The 22,585-nt window shown below is 28.8% G+C and overlaps 1 protein-coding gene and 4 non-coding genes across 5 annotated transcripts in view; all 5 read right to left on the minus strand.

Moving 5' to 3' along the window:
* LOC107450968 (transient receptor potential cation channel subfamily V member nanchung) overlaps positions 1 to 22,585 on the minus strand; it is a 107,903-nt gene that overhangs the window by 62,437 nt on the left and 22,881 nt on the right. Inside the window, exon 12 of the mRNA XM_071188148.1 lies at positions 19,775 to 19,884. Within this exon, the coding sequence (XP_071044249.1) occupies positions 19,775 to 19,884 (110 nt within the window). The remainder of the gene's footprint in view (positions 1 to 19,774; positions 19,885 to 22,585) is intronic.
* On the minus strand, positions 4,679 to 4,751 carry TRNAR-CCU (transfer RNA arginine (anticodon CCU)). The gene has a single exon. It is a non-coding gene; the product is annotated as a tRNA-Arg (tRNA).
* TRNAR-CCU (transfer RNA arginine (anticodon CCU)) lies at positions 5,258 to 5,330 on the minus strand. Its single transcript has one exon. It is a non-coding gene; the product is annotated as a tRNA-Arg (tRNA).
* On the minus strand, positions 9,705 to 9,777 carry TRNAR-CCU (transfer RNA arginine (anticodon CCU)). The gene has a single exon. It is a non-coding gene; the product is annotated as a tRNA-Arg (tRNA).
* On the minus strand, positions 11,494 to 11,566 carry TRNAR-CCU (transfer RNA arginine (anticodon CCU)). Its single transcript has one exon. It is a non-coding gene; the product is annotated as a tRNA-Arg (tRNA).

Consider the following 22,585-nt stretch of genomic DNA (forward strand, 5'->3'; position numbering starts at 1 on the left):
TACGAGAAAAATGCGTTTCACTTTTATCTGAGGAAAGTAACGTTTGGAGGATGTTTTAGTACAAACACCATTAAGTGTAGGTAGAACTTTTTCACGCATGAAGGCTAAACGTTAAGGCGTAGGTGCCAGACTACCGATTGATAAATGTTTTTTTTCCCTCCGCACTGCTTTAAAGAGTTTATGTCAAAGTAAAAAGGGATATTTGTGTTAGAAGTATCTTTAAAAGTGTTAAAAAGGATTTATTATGGAGAGAAGGGATTTTCTCTCTCTTAATTTATAAAGTTTTTTTTTAGAACTTCGATAGCTCTGGCTTTTGACAGAGATATTCTTTTTGTCAAAGTTTAAATAAATATAAAAAATAAAACTTTTGTTTTCATGGCAATTAGTTAATTGCTAAAAATAATTATTAGCAGTGTAATGATTAATCCTTCTTGTATATAGTGTATGGTTAATATGGTTAATATCAATGTGTATGGTTTAAATGTTTAATATGAATGTGAAGAATGGATAGAATTAATTTTACGCGATACATTTTGATTATCTACAATTATTAGTGGTTGATAATTTCGATAATTTGAATTCAATTTTATCGAATACGTGCAGTGTGCATAACATTTGTAGTTCTGAAATTCAACAGAGAGATTCTTTCAGTCAAAATTAATTCATATATAAAGAAATAAAACTTATAAATAATATTAATGTGATGAATGGGTAGAATGTATTTTGCGTGATACATTGTGGTTATCTACAACCATTAGTGGTTGATAATTTCGATAATTTCAATCTAATTTTATCGAATGCGTGCAGTGTGCATAACATTTGTAGTTTTGAAATTCAAGAGAGAGATTTTTTCAGTCAAAATTAATTCGTATATAAGGAAATAAAACTTCTGCTTTTATTGTAATTAGTTAAATATTAAAGACAATTGTTAGTTAATTGCTAAAAATAATTCTTAGTGTAAAATTATTCCTTTTTGTCTATAGTGCATTTCAATGGTTAATATCAATGTGAAGAATGGATAGAATGTATTTTACATGATACATTGTGGTTATCTACAACCATTAGTGGTTGATAATTTCTACAATTTTAATTCAATTTCATCGAATACGTGCAGTGTGCATAACATTTGTAGTTCTGAAATTCAACAGAGAGATTCTTTCAGTCAAGATTAATTCATATATAAAGAAATAAAACTACTGTTTTTATTGTAATTAGTTAATTATTAAAGACAATTGTTAGTTAATTGCTAAAAATAATTCTTAGCAGTGTAAAATTATTCCTTTTTGTCTATAGTGCATTTCAATGGTTAATATTAATGTGAAGAATGGATAGAATGTATTTTACGTGATACATTGTGGCTATCTACAACCATTAGTGGTTGATAATTTCTACAATTTTAATTCAGTTTTATCGAATACGTGCAGTGTGCATAACATTTGTAGTTCTGAAATTCAACAGAAAAATTCTATTAGTCAAAATTAATTCATAAATGAAAAATAAAACTTTTCTTCTTTCTTTAATTAGTTAATTATTAAAAAAAATTGCCAGCTAATTGCTAAAAATAATTGTTAGCTAATTGCTAAAAATAATTGTTAGCAGTGTAATATTAATTATGTTTGTCTATAGTGCATTTAAATGGTTGATATCAATGCGAAGAATGGATAGAATGAATTTTATGTGATACGTGGTGGTTATCTACAATTATTAGCGCTAGATAATTTCCACAATTTTAATCCAATTTTATAGAATATGTATAGTGTGCATAACATTTATTGCTCAGCGATTTTACAGAATGATTCTTTTAGTCAAAGTTTAAATAAATAAAAAACGAAACTTTTGTTTTCATTGTAATTTGTTATTTGTTAAAATAATTTTCAGCGGTGTAAAGTTAAACCTTTTTGTATACAGTGCATTTTAATGGTTCAAATCAATGAGAAGAATGGAGAGAATGATTTTGATTTGATACGTAGTAGTTATCTATAATTAGTAGTGGTTGATAATTTATACAATCTTGATTCAATTTTATAGAATATATAACAGCGTGCATAACACTTGTGAAGTTCATGTTCCTTATAAAAATTTTCTTTTTTAGAAAAAGGAAAAAAAGCAAGCATTTAACATTTCTCAGAAATAATTTTCTTTTAATACTAACTTCCATATATATCTAAAATGAGTAACGAAGCATGTCTGGTAAAAGTATATATAATACTTAAGCAGCTGTTACAATACTTCAGCTGATATAAAATAGAGCATTCAATATTGATCTAGATAAATTTTCTAAGTTTCTTTTCATAATAACTGGAAGTTGAAGCATCTATATATTAAATGTAAACACAAATTTGATAACATAATGGAATGATTACACGTCTATTAAAGAATAGTACTTAAATCGATTTTAAGAGGCAAATAATAACGGCGCTAAAAGAATCAGACAATCGGAAATAAAATCGAATTAACTATTGCGAAACAACACTGCACCTGCGTTAATATGAAGGAGTTATTTATAAATCTATTTATTGGCAGATAATAGTTTTATGATTTATTGGTTTGATGTTTTTATTTTTGAGCTACAAAATTTTTATTCGCAACTTGACGCAATGAAGGAAATCATGGATCCGTAAAATTCCAAATGAAATCAAATCAAGCTCAAATTAAAAAGCATGGTCAAACATTTTGGTTGGGTTTCATATTTTGTACCATTATGGTTTTTTGAATAAGATGTGACCCCACGTCCAAGCTTTCTTCCGATCAAAAAGAGATGTTGCAGTATCAATTTTCCAAATTTAATACAAGTTTTGATACTGGACATTTTTGATATTGTTGAAATTTTCAGGGTTCATTCTTTATGGAAAACTATTAGACGCATGCTTTTTTTCGATTTTTTTTTCTTTTGAAATTTTAGTGAGGGGTTGGTGAGGGGAAAAACATATCGATTTACACATAGCAATACTTTTTGTTCCAAGAGTTAACCATGGCGTTACCACTTATTCGCATTCAACATAACATATTCAACTACTACATCAACATTAACCACTTATCTTAGACTTATATTAGACTCTTATAGTTTAATATAAGTATAGTCTAATATCTATCTAATGCAAGTATAGAGTCATTATACTTATATTAGACTCTTGACACAACGTTCAAAGCTCTAAGGAATAAGGGTTATTTTAGCTTTTAAACCAACAAAATCTACTTGTGCCGACAGTGGACAGCAAATATCTATATACATATTGTCGTCGTCGGCTATTAAGGGAAAGGGAATGCGATTGGTCTTGTTTTTCAGTGGCGATATCTATGGCCAAGAATTGGACTTCTCAGACGCATCCATACGTCACACCCGTTTATCAGAAGAACCCATACATTCATCCATTCATTCATCCACAGATCGTAATTTTGTCCTGAACCAGAGAAAGATCTATCTCCAATTAAGTACCCGCAAAGGTATTGATTGTTCATGGAAGCATGGAGGACTTTGTAATCCGACATATTTAACGCGCACCAGTTATAATTTACTACACCGGGAATCTTCGACCGGTTGGATTCGAACTGGATTATAGTGAAGAAAAACAATACAAGCGGGGTGAACTTTGGGCATGACGTTGAAACTTAAAATTGATTCAAAATCAATTACTGCTTATCGCAAAAGGTAAGAAATAAGTTGAAAAAAAGTATAAAGTAAGGCAGAAACAAAATTAATTCCAAGAGAGATCCTTAGTAACCTAGTCAACTTTTATATAACGCAGCCCTGAATATTGAGGGCCATTCCTTGGAAGTTGAACACGGAAAAGAAATTGTAAAGCTGGAAAATGTTTTTAAAAGCACTAGTCCAATGCGGATACAAGCAAATAAATCTAAACCAACTTCGCTGGATTAAAAGTTGCTCTTACGATCTGTTATTTTGTTATTAATTAGAAAATATATAATAGTTCTTTTAAAAAATATAATTTTAGTCGGTGCTAAAAATATTCTTAAAAATATTTCTAATCAGAAGTTGTTTAGTATAAAAATCAGTACCCTACTCTCATTAATATTGAAAAACAATTCCCAAATTGTCATTTAGTGTGACCCCCCCCCCTGAGAAGGTAAGACGGGTCAAGACAGGTATTAAACCAGATATTCTCAGTTTTGGAGACCGATGTATTATTCATTAGGGAACAAGGGCTTGAAAAGAGCGGAAGAGGTAGCATTTGTTTTTTATAGCTATAAAACTTGAAATAGCATATACATAAATAGATATAAACTATGATTCTTTGTTTCAACATTTTTCCAAGGTACTTAGCGATTCCAGAAAGGATTTTTAGAGCTTCAAAATATATTCTATACAAGAAGAAACGCTATTACTAAAGGAGCATAAATTAAAATCTTACACAAAACGGTACGCTGCATACCCTCGGCGGAACTCGAACCCGCAATCCCCGGTTTAGGAGACCGATGCCTTATCCATAAGGCTACGAGGGCTTTGAAATCGTGTGAGATGTGGCACAGTTTCTTATAGCTATGAAACTTGAAATAGTACATATTGTAATATATATAAACTAAGATTTTTTGTTTCAATATTTTCCAAAGACACTTAGTGATTTCAGAAATGATTCTCAATGCTTCAAAATATATTATAGGCAATACGAAAAGTTATTACTTATGAAGAATGAAACACTGTACAAAAACTTACGTTTTATACCCTCGGCGGGACTCGAACCCGCAATCCCCGGTTTAGGAGACCGATGCCTTATCCATTAGGCCACAAGGGCTTAGAAAGAGAATGAGTATGGCATAGCTTCTTATAGCTATTAAACTTGAAATAGTACATATTGTAAAATATATAAACTATGATTTTTTGTTTCAATATTTTCCAAAAACACTTGTTGATTTCAGAAATGATTCTCAAAGCTTCAAAATATATTATAGGCAATACGAAAAGCTATTACTTATGAAGAATGAAACACTATACAAATACTTACGTTTTATAACCTCAGCGGAACGCGAACCCGCAATCCCCGGTTTAGGAGACCGATGCCTTATCCATTAGGCCACGAGGGCTTAGAAAGCGAATGAGATGTGGCACAGTTTCTTATAGCAATGAAACTTGAAATAGTACATATTGTAAAATATATAAACTAAGATTTTTTGTTTCAATATTTTCCAAAGACACATAGTGATTTCAGAAATGATTCGCAATGCTTCAAAATATATTATAGGCAATACGAAAAGCTATTACTTTAGAAGAATGAAACACTGTACAAAAACTTACGTTTTATACCCTCGGCGGGACTCGAACCCGCAATCCCCGGTTTAGGAGACCGATGCCTTATCCATTAGGCCACGAGGGCTTAGAAAGCGATTGAGATGTGGCATAGTTTCTTATAGCTATGAAACTTGAAATAGTACATATTGTAAAATATGTAAACTATGATTTTTTGTTTCAATATTTTCCAAAGACACTTAGTGATTTCAGAAATAAGTTTCAAAGCTTCAAAATATATTATAGGCAATACGAAAAGCTATTACTTATGAAGAATGAAACACTGTACAAAACTTCCGTTTTATACCCTCGGTGGGACTCGAACCCGCAATCCCCGGCTTAGGAGACCGATGCCTTATCCATTAGGCCGCAAGGGCTTAGAAAGCGAATGAGATGTGGCATAGCTTCTTATAGCTATTAAACTTGAAATAGTACATATTGTAAAATATATAAGCTATGAATTTTTGTTTCAATATTTTCCAAAAACACTTGTTGATTTCATAAATGATTCTCAAAGCTTCAAAATATATTATAGGCAATACGAAAAGCTATTACTTATGGACAATGAAGTACTGTGCAAACGCTTAGGTTTTATACCCTCGGCGGGACTCGAACTTTTAACTTTTAAGCCATGAAACCTGAAATAGCGCGTATATAGTATTGTTATATATATATATATATATAGGGATAAAAACAATTATTTTTGTTTCAATATTTTCCAAAGGTACTTAGTGAATTCAGATAGAATTTTCATGGCTTCAAAATATATTATAGGCAATACGAAAAGCTATTACTTCTGAAGAATGAATTTCGATGGATTGAAAAAACTTAATTTTTATACCCTAGGCGAGACTCGAACCCGCAAACCCCGGTTTTGGAGACCGATGCCTTATCCATTGGAACACGAGGGCTCTCGAGGATAAGGAGTTGTGGCATATGTTCATTTTTGCTATGAAACTCTAAATATCATAACAAATTATTATTTAAATATATACTGCGTTTTTTTTCTGCTTCAACAATTTCCAAAGGTATTTAGTGAATTAGGAAAGAATCGTTAGAACTTCAAAATAGATTATATGTAATACAAAACGCTATTAATTATGAAGAAAAAATTACAATCTATTCTAAAAACAAGCACTCCATACACATACATTCATTCCCATACATTTCGTTTCTTTTCTACCTCCATAGTATTCATTGATGCATTATGCATATACTGGTTCTAGAATGTATTGAGTCGATCAAATATGTCGAAAAATACGTATAGGATTAAATATCTGAAAATACACGTTTGAATACACGTTAAGCATTCATTCATACCAAACTTGATGCTTTCCCAAGTTTTTCCCCCTCATATATAGAATTCAACGCAAGCAGCCTCCAGTCATGGTTCTGAAATTAAAATTTTATAGATTTTTTCAAAATACCTAACAAGTCTTATTTTATTATTTATTTTTTCGATTTGACATGCAGTTCTTAAGATATCTCCATTTGAGTCAATGTGAACTCCATTATAATACAGAGCCGAAATTCATAAATCTGTAGATCATTTTTCTGGTAAATTCAAATCAGCAATAAAGAATGGGGATTCCTTTTTAAGAGTTTGAAGTTTTCTAGTCTTAATCCTGTGGTAGGTCAAGTTTGGTTTTATTGAATGCAGTTTTTAAAATATTTCACATATAAATTTCTAATTTTTGATTCAATGCGCATTTCTGCAGATATTTGATCATTTCCTTTTTACATGCCTTATATAATAAACATATTTCATTTAATAATATCGGTTATTTTAAAAATGTTTCATTTTAGCTAGAAATTAAATTATCTTAGGTTCTTTGAGGACTAAAAAAATAGAAGGATACCGACGAAACTATCACATTATATAGAATTCTTTATCCATATTTGACAGTGAAACATGGAATTTCTTTTATTCATAAGTCAGGCTTACTTTAATACTTTTCCACGAAAAGAAAACCATGAAGGGTGTTAAAGGTTTAGACTTCTATTCGAATATGTTGTTTGTTTAAGTTGTTTCAATTTTTAGAAATGATTTCTGGTTAAAAATTAAATTTTTTAAAATGATTTTTGGTTGCTTACAAAAATGCTAAGTGCATAATTAATGTTTCCCCGGATTTGATTTGATTTTATAACTGTAGTTGTACAGCCGACCCACTTTTTGGGTTTACGACCACTAATGCTCAACTCTGTAACCTTGTAATTTTGAACCCAATTCTGAAAACAAAGGAACTCCTAGATCAAGTATTGGGGTAAACTAGCTGACTTTCTGATGGAACAAACGCGCATTTTGTTACATAAAGCGGAAGACCACGAGAACCTCCCACGGTTAGCCTGACGGCTAGGGGACTCTAATCCACGATCCGTCTACCACTGAGGATATTTCACGTCAGCACTGTAATCGGTACAAGCCGAATGTGAAATTCGTATCGACTGGGATTCCAATCCGGTTCACCTCATTGGAAGGCGGAAGCTCTATCCCCTGTGCCATCGTGGCTCTTTCCTCGGATTTGAAGTTTTTCAAGATCAGTAATGTCAATATTATCTGCAAAAAACATCAAGAGCCGTAGTAGCTCAGGATATAGTGCGCTCTCCTCCCAGCGGGGTGAGCCAAGTTGAATCCCTGCGGCGGCTGGTTGATAAAAAATTCAGCACCTGGCTCGCATCGACAAAAATTCTGATGTAAAATATCTTCAGTGGTAGACGTATCATGGACTAGAGTCCCCTTGCCGTCAGATTAACAGTGGGAGGTTTTCATGGTTTCTCTCACCATGTAATGCAAATGCAGGTTAGTTTCATCTAAACGTCCTCTACGAAGACTAATTTCTCCTAATACTTGATCAATGAGTTCCCTTGTCTTCTAAATTGGGTTCAAAATTACAAAGCTACGGAGTTAAACATTGATAGTCGTAAACTCAAAATTGCGTCGGCTGTTCAACAACGCTTAAAAAATAAAAACATTAAGATAGGCGGGAAAAATGAAAATTCTGCAATGAAATCTGCTACAAAAAATTACACGATAACAAAATGTAATTTCCCATTGTAAAGATTTTACAAAATAAAATCTTTCAAAGCATTTAACAATCGAGTAAAAGTACTTAAATAATCAATTTGAAACATTGAATAGAAAAGGTGGCATAATGTAGGTATAAGTTTAAAGTTTCTATAGGTTTTTTAAGTGTAAAAAATACGCTAAAAGTTTAGCTAGTTTACTGTTCAAATGGGTTTTTTAAGTGTATGAAATAAGCTTAAAATGTTTCGATTCATTATAATTTTATTACTGTTATTAATTTACAAGCAATATTCTTAAAAAAAATAATTCTTATCTGTATATAATTGGCTAAAAAATACCACGAATAATTTCCAATCAAATGTCTTGATTAATATACACAAAGTTGTATCTTCTAGACTAGTGAGATCAACGTAGGATAATGATAATTGAATATTATTGGAGGAATTGAATTAAATCGAAATCTTTATTAAATTAAGATACTGGACAATAAATATTTAATTAAAAAGGTGGCTTGCTGTTGGTATAGTTTGTAGTTTCTATGGGTTTTTTAAGTCTGAAAAATACGCTTAAAATGTCTCTATTTATTTTGATTTTATTACTCTTATTGACGTAAGCAATATTTTTTAAAAAATAGTCCTTAGATTTATATAATAGGATAAAAAATATCACGAATAACTTTCATTTAATGATCAGATTAATGTGCACAAAGTTGTATTCTTCTAGACTAGTGAGATCAACGTAGGATAATGATAATTGAATAATATTGGAAGAATTGAATTAAATAGAAATCTTTATTAAGTTAAGATATTGGACAATAAATATTTAATTAAAAAGGTGGCTTGATGTTGGTATAGTTTGTGGTTTCTATTTGTTTTTTTAAGTCTAAAAAATACGCTTAAAATGTCTCTATTCATTATGATTTAATTACTGTTATTGACTTAAGCAATATTTTTTAAAAAATAATCCTTAGATTTATATAATTGAATAAAAAATTTCATGAATAATTTTCAATTAAATGATCAGATTAATGTACACAAAATTGTATGCTTCTAGACTATAGTGAGATCTACATAGGGTAATGATAATTAAATAGTATTGGAAGAATTGAAGTTAGTTAAAGTATTCAATTAATTAATTGAATTAAATATTTTATTAAGTTAAGATATTAGAGAATATAAAAATACTTTCTCTGAATAAACATGTTTTTTTTTACTGATTTCGATATGCATCGATTTTTTATAACTATGAATCTTGAAATAGTACATATTGTTAAATATATAGACATAAATTATGATTTTTTGTTTCAATATTTCCCAAAGACACTTAGTGATTTCAGAAAGAATTTTTATAGCTTCAAAATATATTATAGGCAGGCAATACAAAACGCTATTACTTATGAAAAACGACTTACGATGCATTACAAAAACTAATCTTAAATACCCTCGGCGGGACTCGAACCCGCAATCCCCGGTTTAGGAGACCGATGCCTTATCCATTAGGCCACGAGGGCTTGCCTCGGGAGGGAGATGTGGCATATGTACATTTCAGCTATGAAACTCGAAATATCATAAACTATTACTTTAAACAAATACTGTGATTTTTTTCATTTTAACAATTACCAAAGGCATTTGGTGCATTAGGAAAAAATCGTTAGAAGTCCAAAATAGATGATATGTAATACGATTCTTAGATTGATACAATTGCATGAAAAATCAAAAAACCACGAATAACTATCAATCAAATGATCTAATAATATGCACTAAGTTACATCCTTCTAGACTAGTGAGATTAATATAGGATAATGATAATTAATAGCATTGGTGGAATTGAATCGGATAGTAGTATTTATTAAATAAGGATTTTAGACAATAAACATTTCATTTCACGTTTGCATTAAAAAGGTGGCTTGAAGTTAGTACAGTTTATAGTTTCTATAGTTTTTTTAAGCGTAAAAAATACGTTTAAAATATCTCTGTTCCTTATGATTTTATTACTGTTATTAACTTAGTAATATTTAAGAAAAAATAATTCTCAGACAAATACAATTAGATAAAAAATACCACAAATAATTTTAAATCAAATGACCTGATGCGAAAAGTTGTATTCTTCTAAATATAAGATAATGATAATTGAACATAAGATAATGATAATTGAACATAGGATAATGATAATTGAACGTAGGATAATGATAATTGAACATAGGATAATGATAATTGAACATAGGATAATGATAATTGAACATAGGATAATGATAGGATAATCAACATAGGATAATGATAGTTGAATAGCATTGGTGAAACTGAATTAAATAGAAATATTTATTAAATTAAGATATTAGAGAATACAAAAAATAAACTTTCTCTGAATAAAATTTTTCTTTTTTTTACTGATTTGGAGATTCTATTCGGAAAAGTATTGGAAGAAGGGAGAGGTTGAAATTGGAAAATTGTTCCAATAGTTTAGTTAGGGTGGTCAACGAAAATGCCAATTTCAAAATTATTATTTTTCTTTTCTACATATAATACATATTTGTGTAACAGATGATAAAAAAATCATGGAACTTTTTAAAGCAAACATGATGATTTTTAATAATTATTCATGATTTTTTATGTTTAATTTAATATTTTCTTAAGATTTGTTAAGGCATAAGTTACGGTTAAAATATAAAATTTTTGCATCATCTTAAGCTACAAAATAATTTTTATTAGCTGATATATAATCTGAAATAAATTTGTTGAATAAAAGAAAATGATATAAAAATATTTCAAAAGTCTTAATTTAATTTCTTATTTCGGGAAGTCTATTTAACTGGCTTATTACAAATTTTGTATTTTCCTGATTAAGTTCATGTTTTTTTTTATGAACAAAACCATTTCTAAAATCTGGCTAAATATTATTGAGTGCGTGAAATCCACAACAAAGTGTATAAAAAAGTAATGAGCCAGTTTATTTCTCAAGGGGGGGGGAATCACTTATATTTCACTAGGATTTATTTTTTTTATCTTCAGCGTAATTTTACCTAGTTTCAAATTATTTTGAAACCTCCTTTTGCATTTATGTATCTTTAAAGCAGTTGATGGAGTTTCGAAAATATTTTCTGGCCTTTTCACTTAAATAACCAATTTTCGCACCCTAATTTACATAGTTAGTTAAAGCTTAAAATAGAATACGAAGCACTATTACTTAAGAAGAAAAATTAAGATCGATTATAAAATCATATGATCCGTACCCTCGGCGGGACTCGAACCCGCAATCCCCGGTTTAGGAGACCGATGCCTTATCCATTGGGCCACGAGGGCTTGCCAAAAGGTGAAGAATTGGCACGACTTAACTTTAAAAGCAAGACTTTAACTCTTGCCAAAATATCTCACACTCTTCTAAACTGGATATTATCTTTTCTCACAATGAATTTTATCAAAGCAATATAGATAAATATAGCAATGAATTAATTATAAAATATATTAATATTATGGATATTTTTATTTGGATTTGAAGTCAAAACTCAATGTTTTCTTCAAGCTTAAATGGTAGATAACAGACAGAAGTATTCATTTGATATGAACAATCTGGTCCTACCCCTTTATCACTCATTAAGTTTTACGCATATATAGGTTGCGTTTTGTTTTCGGGCAAATATGGTTAACCGTTTGACGTGGAATTTTTATTAAACATATATTTATGCTTTTTTCTTTATTTGTGTATTAATTTAGGTTCAAAATGAGTGAAAATATTATACTTAGCATTTTAATAGTTTATGGTTATGAAATACAGCGTGGAACGCAGCTGCGTTTTTCTACGTTAAAGGTAAAATCTTTCAAGCAAGGATGATTTCCATACAATAATTCCTCAAATTTGCCCTTATTTGCAAAGAGAAACAGTTGTTCATCATTGAAATTTTTTTTAATTTATAAAATCAATTATTGATTAATTTTGGAATATGAATAAAAAAAAGGTTTTTTTTTCCATTCAAATTCCGAAATTTATCAACGACTTTTAGTACGAATGTAATTCCGATAATCTAACATATTTTTTCGTAACTATTAGACTTTTTTTTATAATACTTGCTTACCAAAATATATTTTTATTTGTAATTAGAGTGTCAGAAGAAAAGTATATAAAGGGACACCGGTGTCCCATCTGCGTCAAAAGGATAATAAAATTTGAAGATGATGTAAATATAAGATAATAATGTTGCTAATAACAATACAGAATAGTAGATAATAATGTAGACAATTTGTTTAAAATTAACCTAATCTAACATATATATGATAATCTAACATTTTTTTTAACTATTAGACTTTTCTATAATACTTGGATACGAAAATATATTTTTATTTGTAATTAGAGCGTCAGAAGAAAAGTATATAAAGGGACACCGGTGTCTCATCTGCGTCAAAAGGATAATAAAATTTGAAGATGATGTAAATATAAGATAATAATGTTGCTAATAACAATACAGAATAATAGATAATAATATAGACAATTTGTTTAAAATTAACCTAATCTAACATATATATGACAATCTAACACATTTTTTTTGCAACTAGTAGACTTTTTTATAATACTTGGATACCAAAAGACATTTTTACTTGTATTTAGAGCGTCAGAAATAAAAGTATATAAAGGGACACCGGTGTCCCATCTCCGTCAAAGGGATAGTTAAATTTGAAGATAATGTAAATATAAGATAATAATGTTGCTAATAACAATACAGAATAATAGATAATAATATGCACAATTTGTTTAAAATTAACCTAATCTAACATATATATGCTAATCTGAAATTTTTTTAAAACTATTAGACTTTTCTATTATACTTGGATACCAAAATATATTTTTATTTGTAATTAGAGCGTCAGAAGAAAAGTATATAAAGGGACACCGGTGTCCCATCTGCGTCAAAGGGATAGTTAAATTTGAAGATAATGTAAATATAAGATAATAATGTTGCTAATAATAATACAAAATAATAGATAATAATGTTGCTAATAATAATGCAAAATAATGGATAATAATGTAGACAGTTTATAATTAGTTTTTAAACAATTCCGACTAATTTTAAATTCATGCTTCTATTAAAGGAATTTTTTAAGTGTTGTTTTATTTTCTTTAGCCACTAGAAATAAAATGAAAGCAATTTCGGAGCGTGCATGAAATTCATATCTTAGCGTAACTCTTTATTTCTTTATGCTGTGAAATTGTTTACAATTAGTTTTTAAACAACTTAAAGTAATTTTAAACACATACAGCTATTCAAAAAAGTTTCTATAAATGTCGCTTTAATTTCTTCATCCACTAGAAATAAAAGGAAATCAATTTCAAAACGTATGTAAAATTCATATCTTTGCTTAACTTTTTACATATTTAGGACGTAAATTTTTTTACAACTAGTTTTCGAACAATTTAGATCAATTTTAAACACATATATCCATTCAAAAAAGTTTCTATAAATGTTGCTTCATGTTCTTCATCCACTAGAAATAAAATGAAATCAATTTCGAAGCGTGTGCAAAATTCATATCTTAACTTAACTTTTCATATCTTTATGACGTGGCTACTATTTTCGGAATTACTCTGCATCAAAATTGCGTTGACTTATTTTACCCAAACAAATAAATGACCGGAACAGAACAATGGTTACCATGGAAATATGGCAGTAACCCATAGTTAGCTGCGGTTGGAAAAGTCCATTTATCACTGAAGAGAATATTAGAGAATCCCCGTTGCCAGAAGGTTCTGGCATTAAATAAATACATTCAAATAATCAGTGAAGACCATGAAGTTTGTTTTTAGCTTATTTCGGAGGAAATGAGGCAGTCAAACTGTAACCGAGATAAGTAGTTAATTGGGTTACGCGAAAACGCTGCCAAGTTCAAATAATTATTGAATTAAAAATGGCATCTGGTTTTAATAGCTTAGTCGCATTTTAAGGAAGGTTAATGTTGATTAGTTTTTTAGAAGCAAATTTTTTTATTGCAAAAACACTTGATTCTACATCATTAGTTTCCATGAACAAAAAGATAAAACAGTTATAAACTTCATAACAATAACAGTAAATAGATTAAAACAAGAGCAGTAAAACACTAAAACAAGAACAATAAAAAATTAAAACAAGAACAATAAAGCATTAAAAAGGAACAATTAAATATTAAAAAACGAACAATAAAACATTGAAACAAGAACAATAAAACATTAAAACAGGAACAATAAAATAATGAAAAAGAACAATAAAATATTAGAGAAAGAACAATGAAACATTAAAACAAGTATAATTGAAGCATTAAAACATGTATAATGAAACATTTAAACAAGAGGAATAAAATATTAAAACAAAACAATAAAACAAGAACAATAAAACACTAAGCGAGAACCATAAAATACTAAAATAAGAACGATAAAACGTTAATTCAAGAACAATGAAACATTAAAACATGAACAACAAGACAAGAACAAATAAGAACAATAAACATCTTGCTGCTCAATATGGTTTATAAAGGTTTTCTTCATTCAAAGAACACTTTGCAAATGAAGTAATTTAATTTTCACAGTTTGTTTCAAAATTGTGAAAGTTGAATGTGATAAACGAAAAAATGATTTTTTTTCTCTCAAGAAAGTAGTCTCATTTCGTCAAATAACCTGCATATACGTGCATGGTAGTACTTTCGCTTGTGCTTCATTATTTTTCTTTAAAATAATATTTTTACTTGTACTTTGCTACTGTTGAAAATCATTGCATTTACTTGTAACTTCTTTTACTTAACAACTGAGCAAAAATTTCGGTTATTTGTAACAAAAAAGTCATTACATTTTGTTTCCAAAGTTTAATTTTTTAATTTTCGTATCATTTATTTAAAAAAATGTTCTGCTTTGTAATTTTTGTTTAATTTCAGTTTTTTTTCGAAAAGAAATATGCAACCCACCTGAAATATGTTATTTCTGACACTGAAGACAAACAATACTTAATTAACCTATCGTTTTTTGCTGCAATTTATCTGCCCATTGCAAGGCTCTTTAAATTTAACTGTTCTTTTGCAATTCAACGAATTCATTGTTGTATTGTTTTGAGTTTTGCATGAAATTTTTTTTTTTTTGCATACAAAACCGAATTCCAGTCGTTTTTTCTTTTAATTTAAGAAATATTTTGTATTACCTAATAATGTCAGTGACAAGTCAAAATTCCAAATAAAATATCTGCAATGCAGTGCGTCAAAATATATATTCTATTTAATGTTATTAACCACATTCATCAGGTTTCCCTCATAGACTCACTGCCTCATGGCTCCTTATTGATCACTTATTGAACCGTGGACTGAAAAATATAGTAAATAAAAATATAGCGCATACAAAGTTATTCGTCATATGAAATAAAGCCTTCTGGCGAATAATATTCCGTTTAACACTCTATATCTGTGGTGTAACATCTCTCCGAATTCGATGTTGAACAACTCTAAAATTATGTGCATGAACACTTTTTTTCAAGTTAACACCAAATCGATTTTTCATATACAATTTAAACGGTATATGAAAGCTTTAAATACCGAAAATTTTCGGCTCGTTTTGATTTCGTCTGTAATTGTTTACAACCGATACTAGTTGTCGAGTGTTTGCAGCTTTCTTCAATGTTGCTTTTCATCTGCAGAAAAAGTTCACCATTAAAAATATGTATGAATATTTTTAGTTGTGTAATAAGAATGCTTATATTTTAATTTTCAAGTCTCTGTAAATCGAATAAATTATTTTATAATGTATAATTTCTATCCGCTCCTGTTCTGTTAAGCCTAGTTTGAATTTGTCTTAATTTTATCTTTGCTACGAGTATATTTGCTTTACTAACTCATTTTATTTTTACAATTCGTGAATGTGTGTGTGTATGCAAATAAATTACTGATTCTTACTTCATATTGTCTCTTAAAAATAACTTTACTGACTCTTATGTGTATCATATCTTACTGTAAAAATTTTAGTGATACTTATTAACAGACATGGTGTTAGATAGAAGCTACTTTACACCAAGTAGTGTAAAGGAACATTCTAGGTTTTTCACAGAACTAGGGGCTATCATTGGGTTTTGGTGTCACGGAACATCACTTCAGTGTGCAGTATTTGTCACCATTTTTGGTGATCATATAAGCGATTTTTTCTTGTTCTGTGTTTTTTATAAATTTGAAATAATTATTTTTGGTCCTTAATTTCAGTTTTGTTCATCTTTAAACTGCTCCCTCTCAGCTGATAATAAGAATAGCGAAAATTGACAGTGTTCAGAAAAGCTAAATTTTTTTTAAAATTAAAAGCACTTGTGATCTAGTTTTTTTTAACTATTTGAAAAAACAACTCCAAGGCTTTATTGTTTAGACATGTAAAAATATGCAAAACTCAAAAATTGTTTGGTTTTTATAATTTTCCTGTAGACAGGAAAATTTTGATTTCTATAAAAAAAAATTATAAATTTTTAAATTTTTGAACTATTTGTCCATTTAAAATTTCATTCAATTCTCATAGGCAAGACGAAAAATAAAGCTTTAAGTTAAAGTTAGTAATAAAGTTAATAATATAAAGTTAATAAATAATACTTCTGGTTAATAAAACAAAAATATACGGTATTTAAGCCATTCATTTTCTAATTTTTTCTTTCATATGGCAATAATATACCGGAAATTCTGGTTTTCAAACTTATAGTTCTTATTACCATATGATTAGTAAAAAATACAAAACTGAAAGGTCTGGTTAATAAAACAAAAAGATACGGTATTTAAGCCATTCATTTTCTAATTTTTTCTTTCATATGGCAATAATATACCGGAAATTCTGGTTTTCAAACTTATAGTTCTTATTACCATATGATTAGTAAAAAATACAAAACTGAAAGTAAATTTAACCGAATGCATCATTTTTTTGCCATGATTTAAGGTATCATGATAAAATTACCAAATTTCATCACATGTTATAAAACCATATTTTGTTGCAAATTTTCTTAAAAGTCACTACCAAAGCGCTTCGGTAAAAATAACCGAGCTTTATGGCGTTCTCATAGATTTAGAAATACAGTAAATTTTATCATATTCTGGTAGTTTTTGCAAAAAAATTTTTTTCTCAGTGCATGAAAAAAAATGCTCAGTTTCCAGTTGGAGGGGGAGAATTTTAATAAACTTGTATCCAAGAGATTGATGTACAAAAGCTAAATAACGTTCTTTTATTTTCCTATAAATTAAGAAAAAAATGGCCTGATTATTGAAATTCAAGATAAACTATTTAAATACGAAACTTTCTTTAAGCCTAAACCAAGAGAACAAGCTGGAAGAGATGCAATTTTAAAGAATGGTGTGTTTGTTACTCCGATTTAAATTCTTTCATCGCATTCTTGGCCAAAGCGTCTCTAATTGCTCAAACAACTCCCACTTTCAACGGTAAGCGCTTCTGTTTAAACAACTGAAGAAACTTATTTTCTTTCAAAACACATTGTTCCTTTAGAAGTTATAACGAATTAGTCTTACAACATTGACTTATTTTGAATAGAAAAGAATGATGGCTTTAATCAAGGTTCTTCGTTTCTAATTAGAAAGGAGTGTATTTTTTACTTGAAAAAAAACAACAACACTGAAATCCTGAGTATGTTTATTGACAAAAGTAATTAACTGCGCAATGATGCTACCATCAGATAAAAATCTTAACAAAATGTAGATATTTTTATACTTATTTCTTAATAGTTAGAATCATTTGCTTACGCAGCTATTTAATGTATTCTTTAAAAATATTTACGGAAAAATTTAGCTTATTGCGATTACTACACCGAGAAAAAAATATGATAAAAACTACTAGAATATAGTAAAATTTAGTATGTTTTTTTTCCTGCCTTATGAGAAAATCAAAATAATGTTTACCTTAGCTCTTTGGTAATAACTTCTGTTCAAATTACAACAACTATATAAGGTTTTATTATCATGCTATTTGGTAGTAAATTTGGTAAAATCTAGTAATTTTAATAGTTTTAGTAAAATATGAGATAACATAAAAATGTTCAGTTCCATAGTCTCTATTTTATTAAGTTATAAGTTTAGTTCTTGTAACTCGTTAACAGCGTTTTTGGTGACTTAATTCGTATATATATATACAATTTAGAGAATTAGATTATTTTGGAAGTTCCGAGATCAAAAACTTTCAAAACTCAATACTTTCTGAGTTCGAAAAGGAAGCTTATTTTGAAAAATAATAAATACTAAAATGAAAAAAAAAAATAAAAACTATATATATATTTAAAAGAAAAATTATTTACATTAGTTCAAGAGAAAAGTTTGGACTCGCTTACGAATTTCCGAGCTTGAAAGCTTTTAATACAATATTTTTTTATTTCGAATAGGAAATTTATTTTTTGAAGATAAAAACAAGTTATTAGTTAGATTTTTTTTAGCCTAAAGCTGTAGATTTATCATCTCAAATAAAGACCAAAATTCGTGTAAATATAATACACATAGTTTGAGTTTACCTATTCTTGGACCATAGCAGCTAATACTATTCATATATTTATGCTTAATAAATTAAGCAAATGAATTTCATGAATCTGTTTAGCTTGGAGGTAAGAAAGTATAACAAAATAATGTTTTTATATTGAGCCTGAAAACTCTTTTCATCTTATGAGCCCTTGTGAGATCCGAGCTAAATCTAGGCATCTCTGCTGAGCCAACACCTTCCAGAAGAAAGAAAGCCTTTTCACGTGTTACCATAAATGAGAAATCAGATCTTTTAGTAGTCATAACTATGTGACATATTTATAATAAACCCCCGCTGCTCAGTTTTGTAGTCCAGACGTTCTGATACAACCCCCCTGCGCAGTTTATGTTCGTTACATTGATCTGATCGGAGCCTTCACTCTTCTGGGAAGTATTGGTTGAGCTCGTGTGATTGCTAATGGGTTTGTAATGTTTCGTCATTTTTTAAAGATCCCGTAGTATCTAAATAAAAGCCAAAATTTCTCGCATTTGTCTAAAACTACTTTTATTTTCCTTTCAAGAAGTTATAGAACAAGGGAGGGGGCAGGATAGCCTGGTCGGTAGGGCGCTGGGCCCACGTCCGAGAGTTCGTGGGTTCGAACCCCGCCGGCCGAAGACTCCCCGTGTAGTAAAGTGACTGATGCACGTTAAATCTGTCGAGTCGCGAAAGTCCTCCATGTTCCCATAGCAAATCAGAACCTCTGGGGGTACTGGATTGGAGATCAATCGTTCTCTGATTCAGATCAAAATTACGATCTGAGGATGAATGAATGGATGTATGAATGGGTCCGCCTTATAAAACAGGCGTGACGTATGATGTGGCAGAAGTCGAATTCTTGGCCATAGAAGGCGCCACTGAAAAAACGAGAATCGCACACTCTGCCTTAATTTGCTCGGTTTCACCAAGCAGGCTTGCCCGTTTGGCAAGTGGCATTAAAACCGACCAACCAACCATAGAACAAAGGAATTTTAGAGTAAGGAATTGGAACGAGAGAGTTCAAACAGAATTATTAAAGTACTTACCTTGAGCGAATCCAAGCACAAACACGATGTAAATTGTCACAAAACACAGTAAATCAGTTAAAATCATTTTGTATATCATTACAACGAAAGGGCCTACCAGTTTGAATCCTCTATAAGAAATAAATAAGAAATTTAAAATCGATATGCACCTCCCTAAATACATAATTTTTAATTCATTTTTTTAAAAACGAAATCAAGAAATTTCCATGTTATTTATTATCAGTCAATCAGAGCAAAAAATAAATAAGAAGCCCCGAATATCAATTTTTCGAAATTGAAATTGAAATGCGAAAATTTCGAAATTGAATTCGAATTGAAAGATCGATTGATTCGAGTTGGAAAATGAATCAAAATTTCTAAATTGAAATGCGTTCTTCTCTCATTACAAAACGACCAAAAATAAATAAGTTTTGTTTTCTTGAATAAATAATTTTCTCAGATTGATCTCCATAATAATTCATATAATTTTAATATTTTTTTCTTGATTAAAATAAAAGTATTTGACTGCTAATTTGTATAAATTTTAAAGGTATATTTCTTTCAAAGAAAGAAAAGATGCTTATAATATTTAATTCCAAATTCCTGAAATACGCTTAAAAATACATCGCACAAATTGAATACAAAATATTACATGAATAAAGGTTTTATACAAATGGAAAACACCTTTAAATAAAATACATCATGTTGGTAGAAATTCTAAATATCTCGTATTAATAAATGAAAAATATTGTTCGTGCGAAGAAATATTTATTATTTAATATAGATAAAATCTTAAAAATTTCTAATATAAATGAATACATATCTAATATATTACGAAATATTGTGACGGAAGTTATTGCTCCAAGAACAACATTATAATTTAGTACTAATATATTAAATGTTAATAGCAACTTAAAATATATCTTTTAATAAATGTAAGTTAGGAAATATTTAAAGACAAAATGTTAAACACTGATAGAAATGAAACAGTGCTTCGATTAAATTATATATATGAATGAAAAGGCTAATACAGACGACCAGCATTGAAATTACATTTGAAATTAAATTATTAAATGTTGAAAGAACTGGAAAATACTTCATATTATTGTATAGAATTATTCTATGAAAAGCATGATATGAGTAAAGGCCTTATAAATTAAATAGAATTATATTTCGAAAAAATTAAATTATATTTTGAAAATAAATTATTAAGTGCTGATAGGAAACTGAAAACATCTTTTATTAATTAAAAATATTATACAAATATAGGATTTACAGTCATCGACAAAGTTATTTAATTTCAACCATTCTAAATATTGATAAAAATGAGAAATGCTTTTGAAATGTTTATTTTAATTAGTTCTACATCATATTTTTTTTCTAAAAAAAGACAAGTCACAATTTTGTTTTATGCTTTCGTTTTTCAAATTAAAATTAATTTCTAAATGCAGACTCACATCGATTTACATTAACTCTAATGAAAATTAATGCAGTTACCTGCTAATTCAATTAATTACTTATCGTAGTGAAAAAGAAATAAAAGTAGAAAAAATATTGCGTTCTCCGCTTCAATTAATATGCTTTTAAATTAATATTTCTTGCACATTAATAAACTCTTTTATCTCAGATGCTATTTCCAAAATTAGATGGAAAAAGGAGTATTAAAAAGAATTTTACCACACGTAATTTTTTACTAAATTAATATAAATTTGTTTTCCAAAAAGAAAATTAAATATTGAACTAATTTATATATTATGAATGCTCAAATTACCTATTGTAATCAACGGTACAGTATATGAACGGTACCTTTATTTTTTCCATTTTAAAACAATAATCATAATAAAGAAGCATCAACGAAATATCTATGTATTAATTAGCTTTTAACATATAATTTTTATTACAAATTTATCTACTATATATTTTAGATTCATTTTTAAAAATTTTATAGCACTCTCAGAAAAATTGGACCAATTCATATGGGTGAATCTCAGGAATCATTAATCGAATTCGATCTATTCTCTAGGTTGTCCAGACCGTAACCCTGTCAAACCGTAACCTCAGGATTAATTAATTGAATTTAACACAATAAGGGCTTCAAAATTTTCGATGTTCACGATTATTTTCTGATATTTTATACATTTTCAAACAATACTGGAGGTGTAAAAATAGTGTGCCTATTATTTTTTATTATTTTTTTTTAGTATCAAAAGTTAAAGGTTTTAGAGATCTGCACACATGTTAGAAATATTAAAACGCCTTGAGCTATACTATTGTACTAATTTACAACAACCCTAATAAAGTGCTAAATTAAATCATATTTTAGTTCAAATTTAACTATAGGATTAAAATTATCGAGTTCAAAAAGTTCGAAAACATGACAAATTCTCTATACTTTGTTTATATTAGAAATTTTTGAACGATATTATTGTTCAACTTGTTCCAAGCCTTTTAAAAGTCTATATTTTGGATAAGTTTTTAAATTAATAGAGTTAAGTTTTGTTCACATATTTAGTTGTTCGTTTATTATTTACAGTTTTACATAAATGATTTCATAATTACGCGTTTTCGTTATGTATTTTACAGCATTTAAAATTATCTTTTAATTTATAGATAATTTCACGAGCTTAAAACCATTTCTATTTCAAGCAGATGGCAAATGTTACGTTCTCGCCATATATCGCGTGTTCTATTTTTAGCAATTTACTACTTAGATTAAATAGGTGTCTGACGAAAGCATTTACCGGAAAAAAAATAAAATTTTATCAGTTTTCCTCCTTCTTAGAATCGTTAATGCTGAGTACACCTACTATTCGTTCAGTCAAAAGAATGGAA

The sequence above is a fragment of the Parasteatoda tepidariorum genome, chromosome X2 (assembly GCF_043381705.1).
Source record: "Parasteatoda tepidariorum isolate YZ-2023 chromosome X2, CAS_Ptep_4.0, whole genome shotgun sequence".
Taxonomy (NCBI): Eukaryota; Metazoa; Arthropoda; class Arachnida; order Araneae; family Theridiidae; genus Parasteatoda; species Parasteatoda tepidariorum.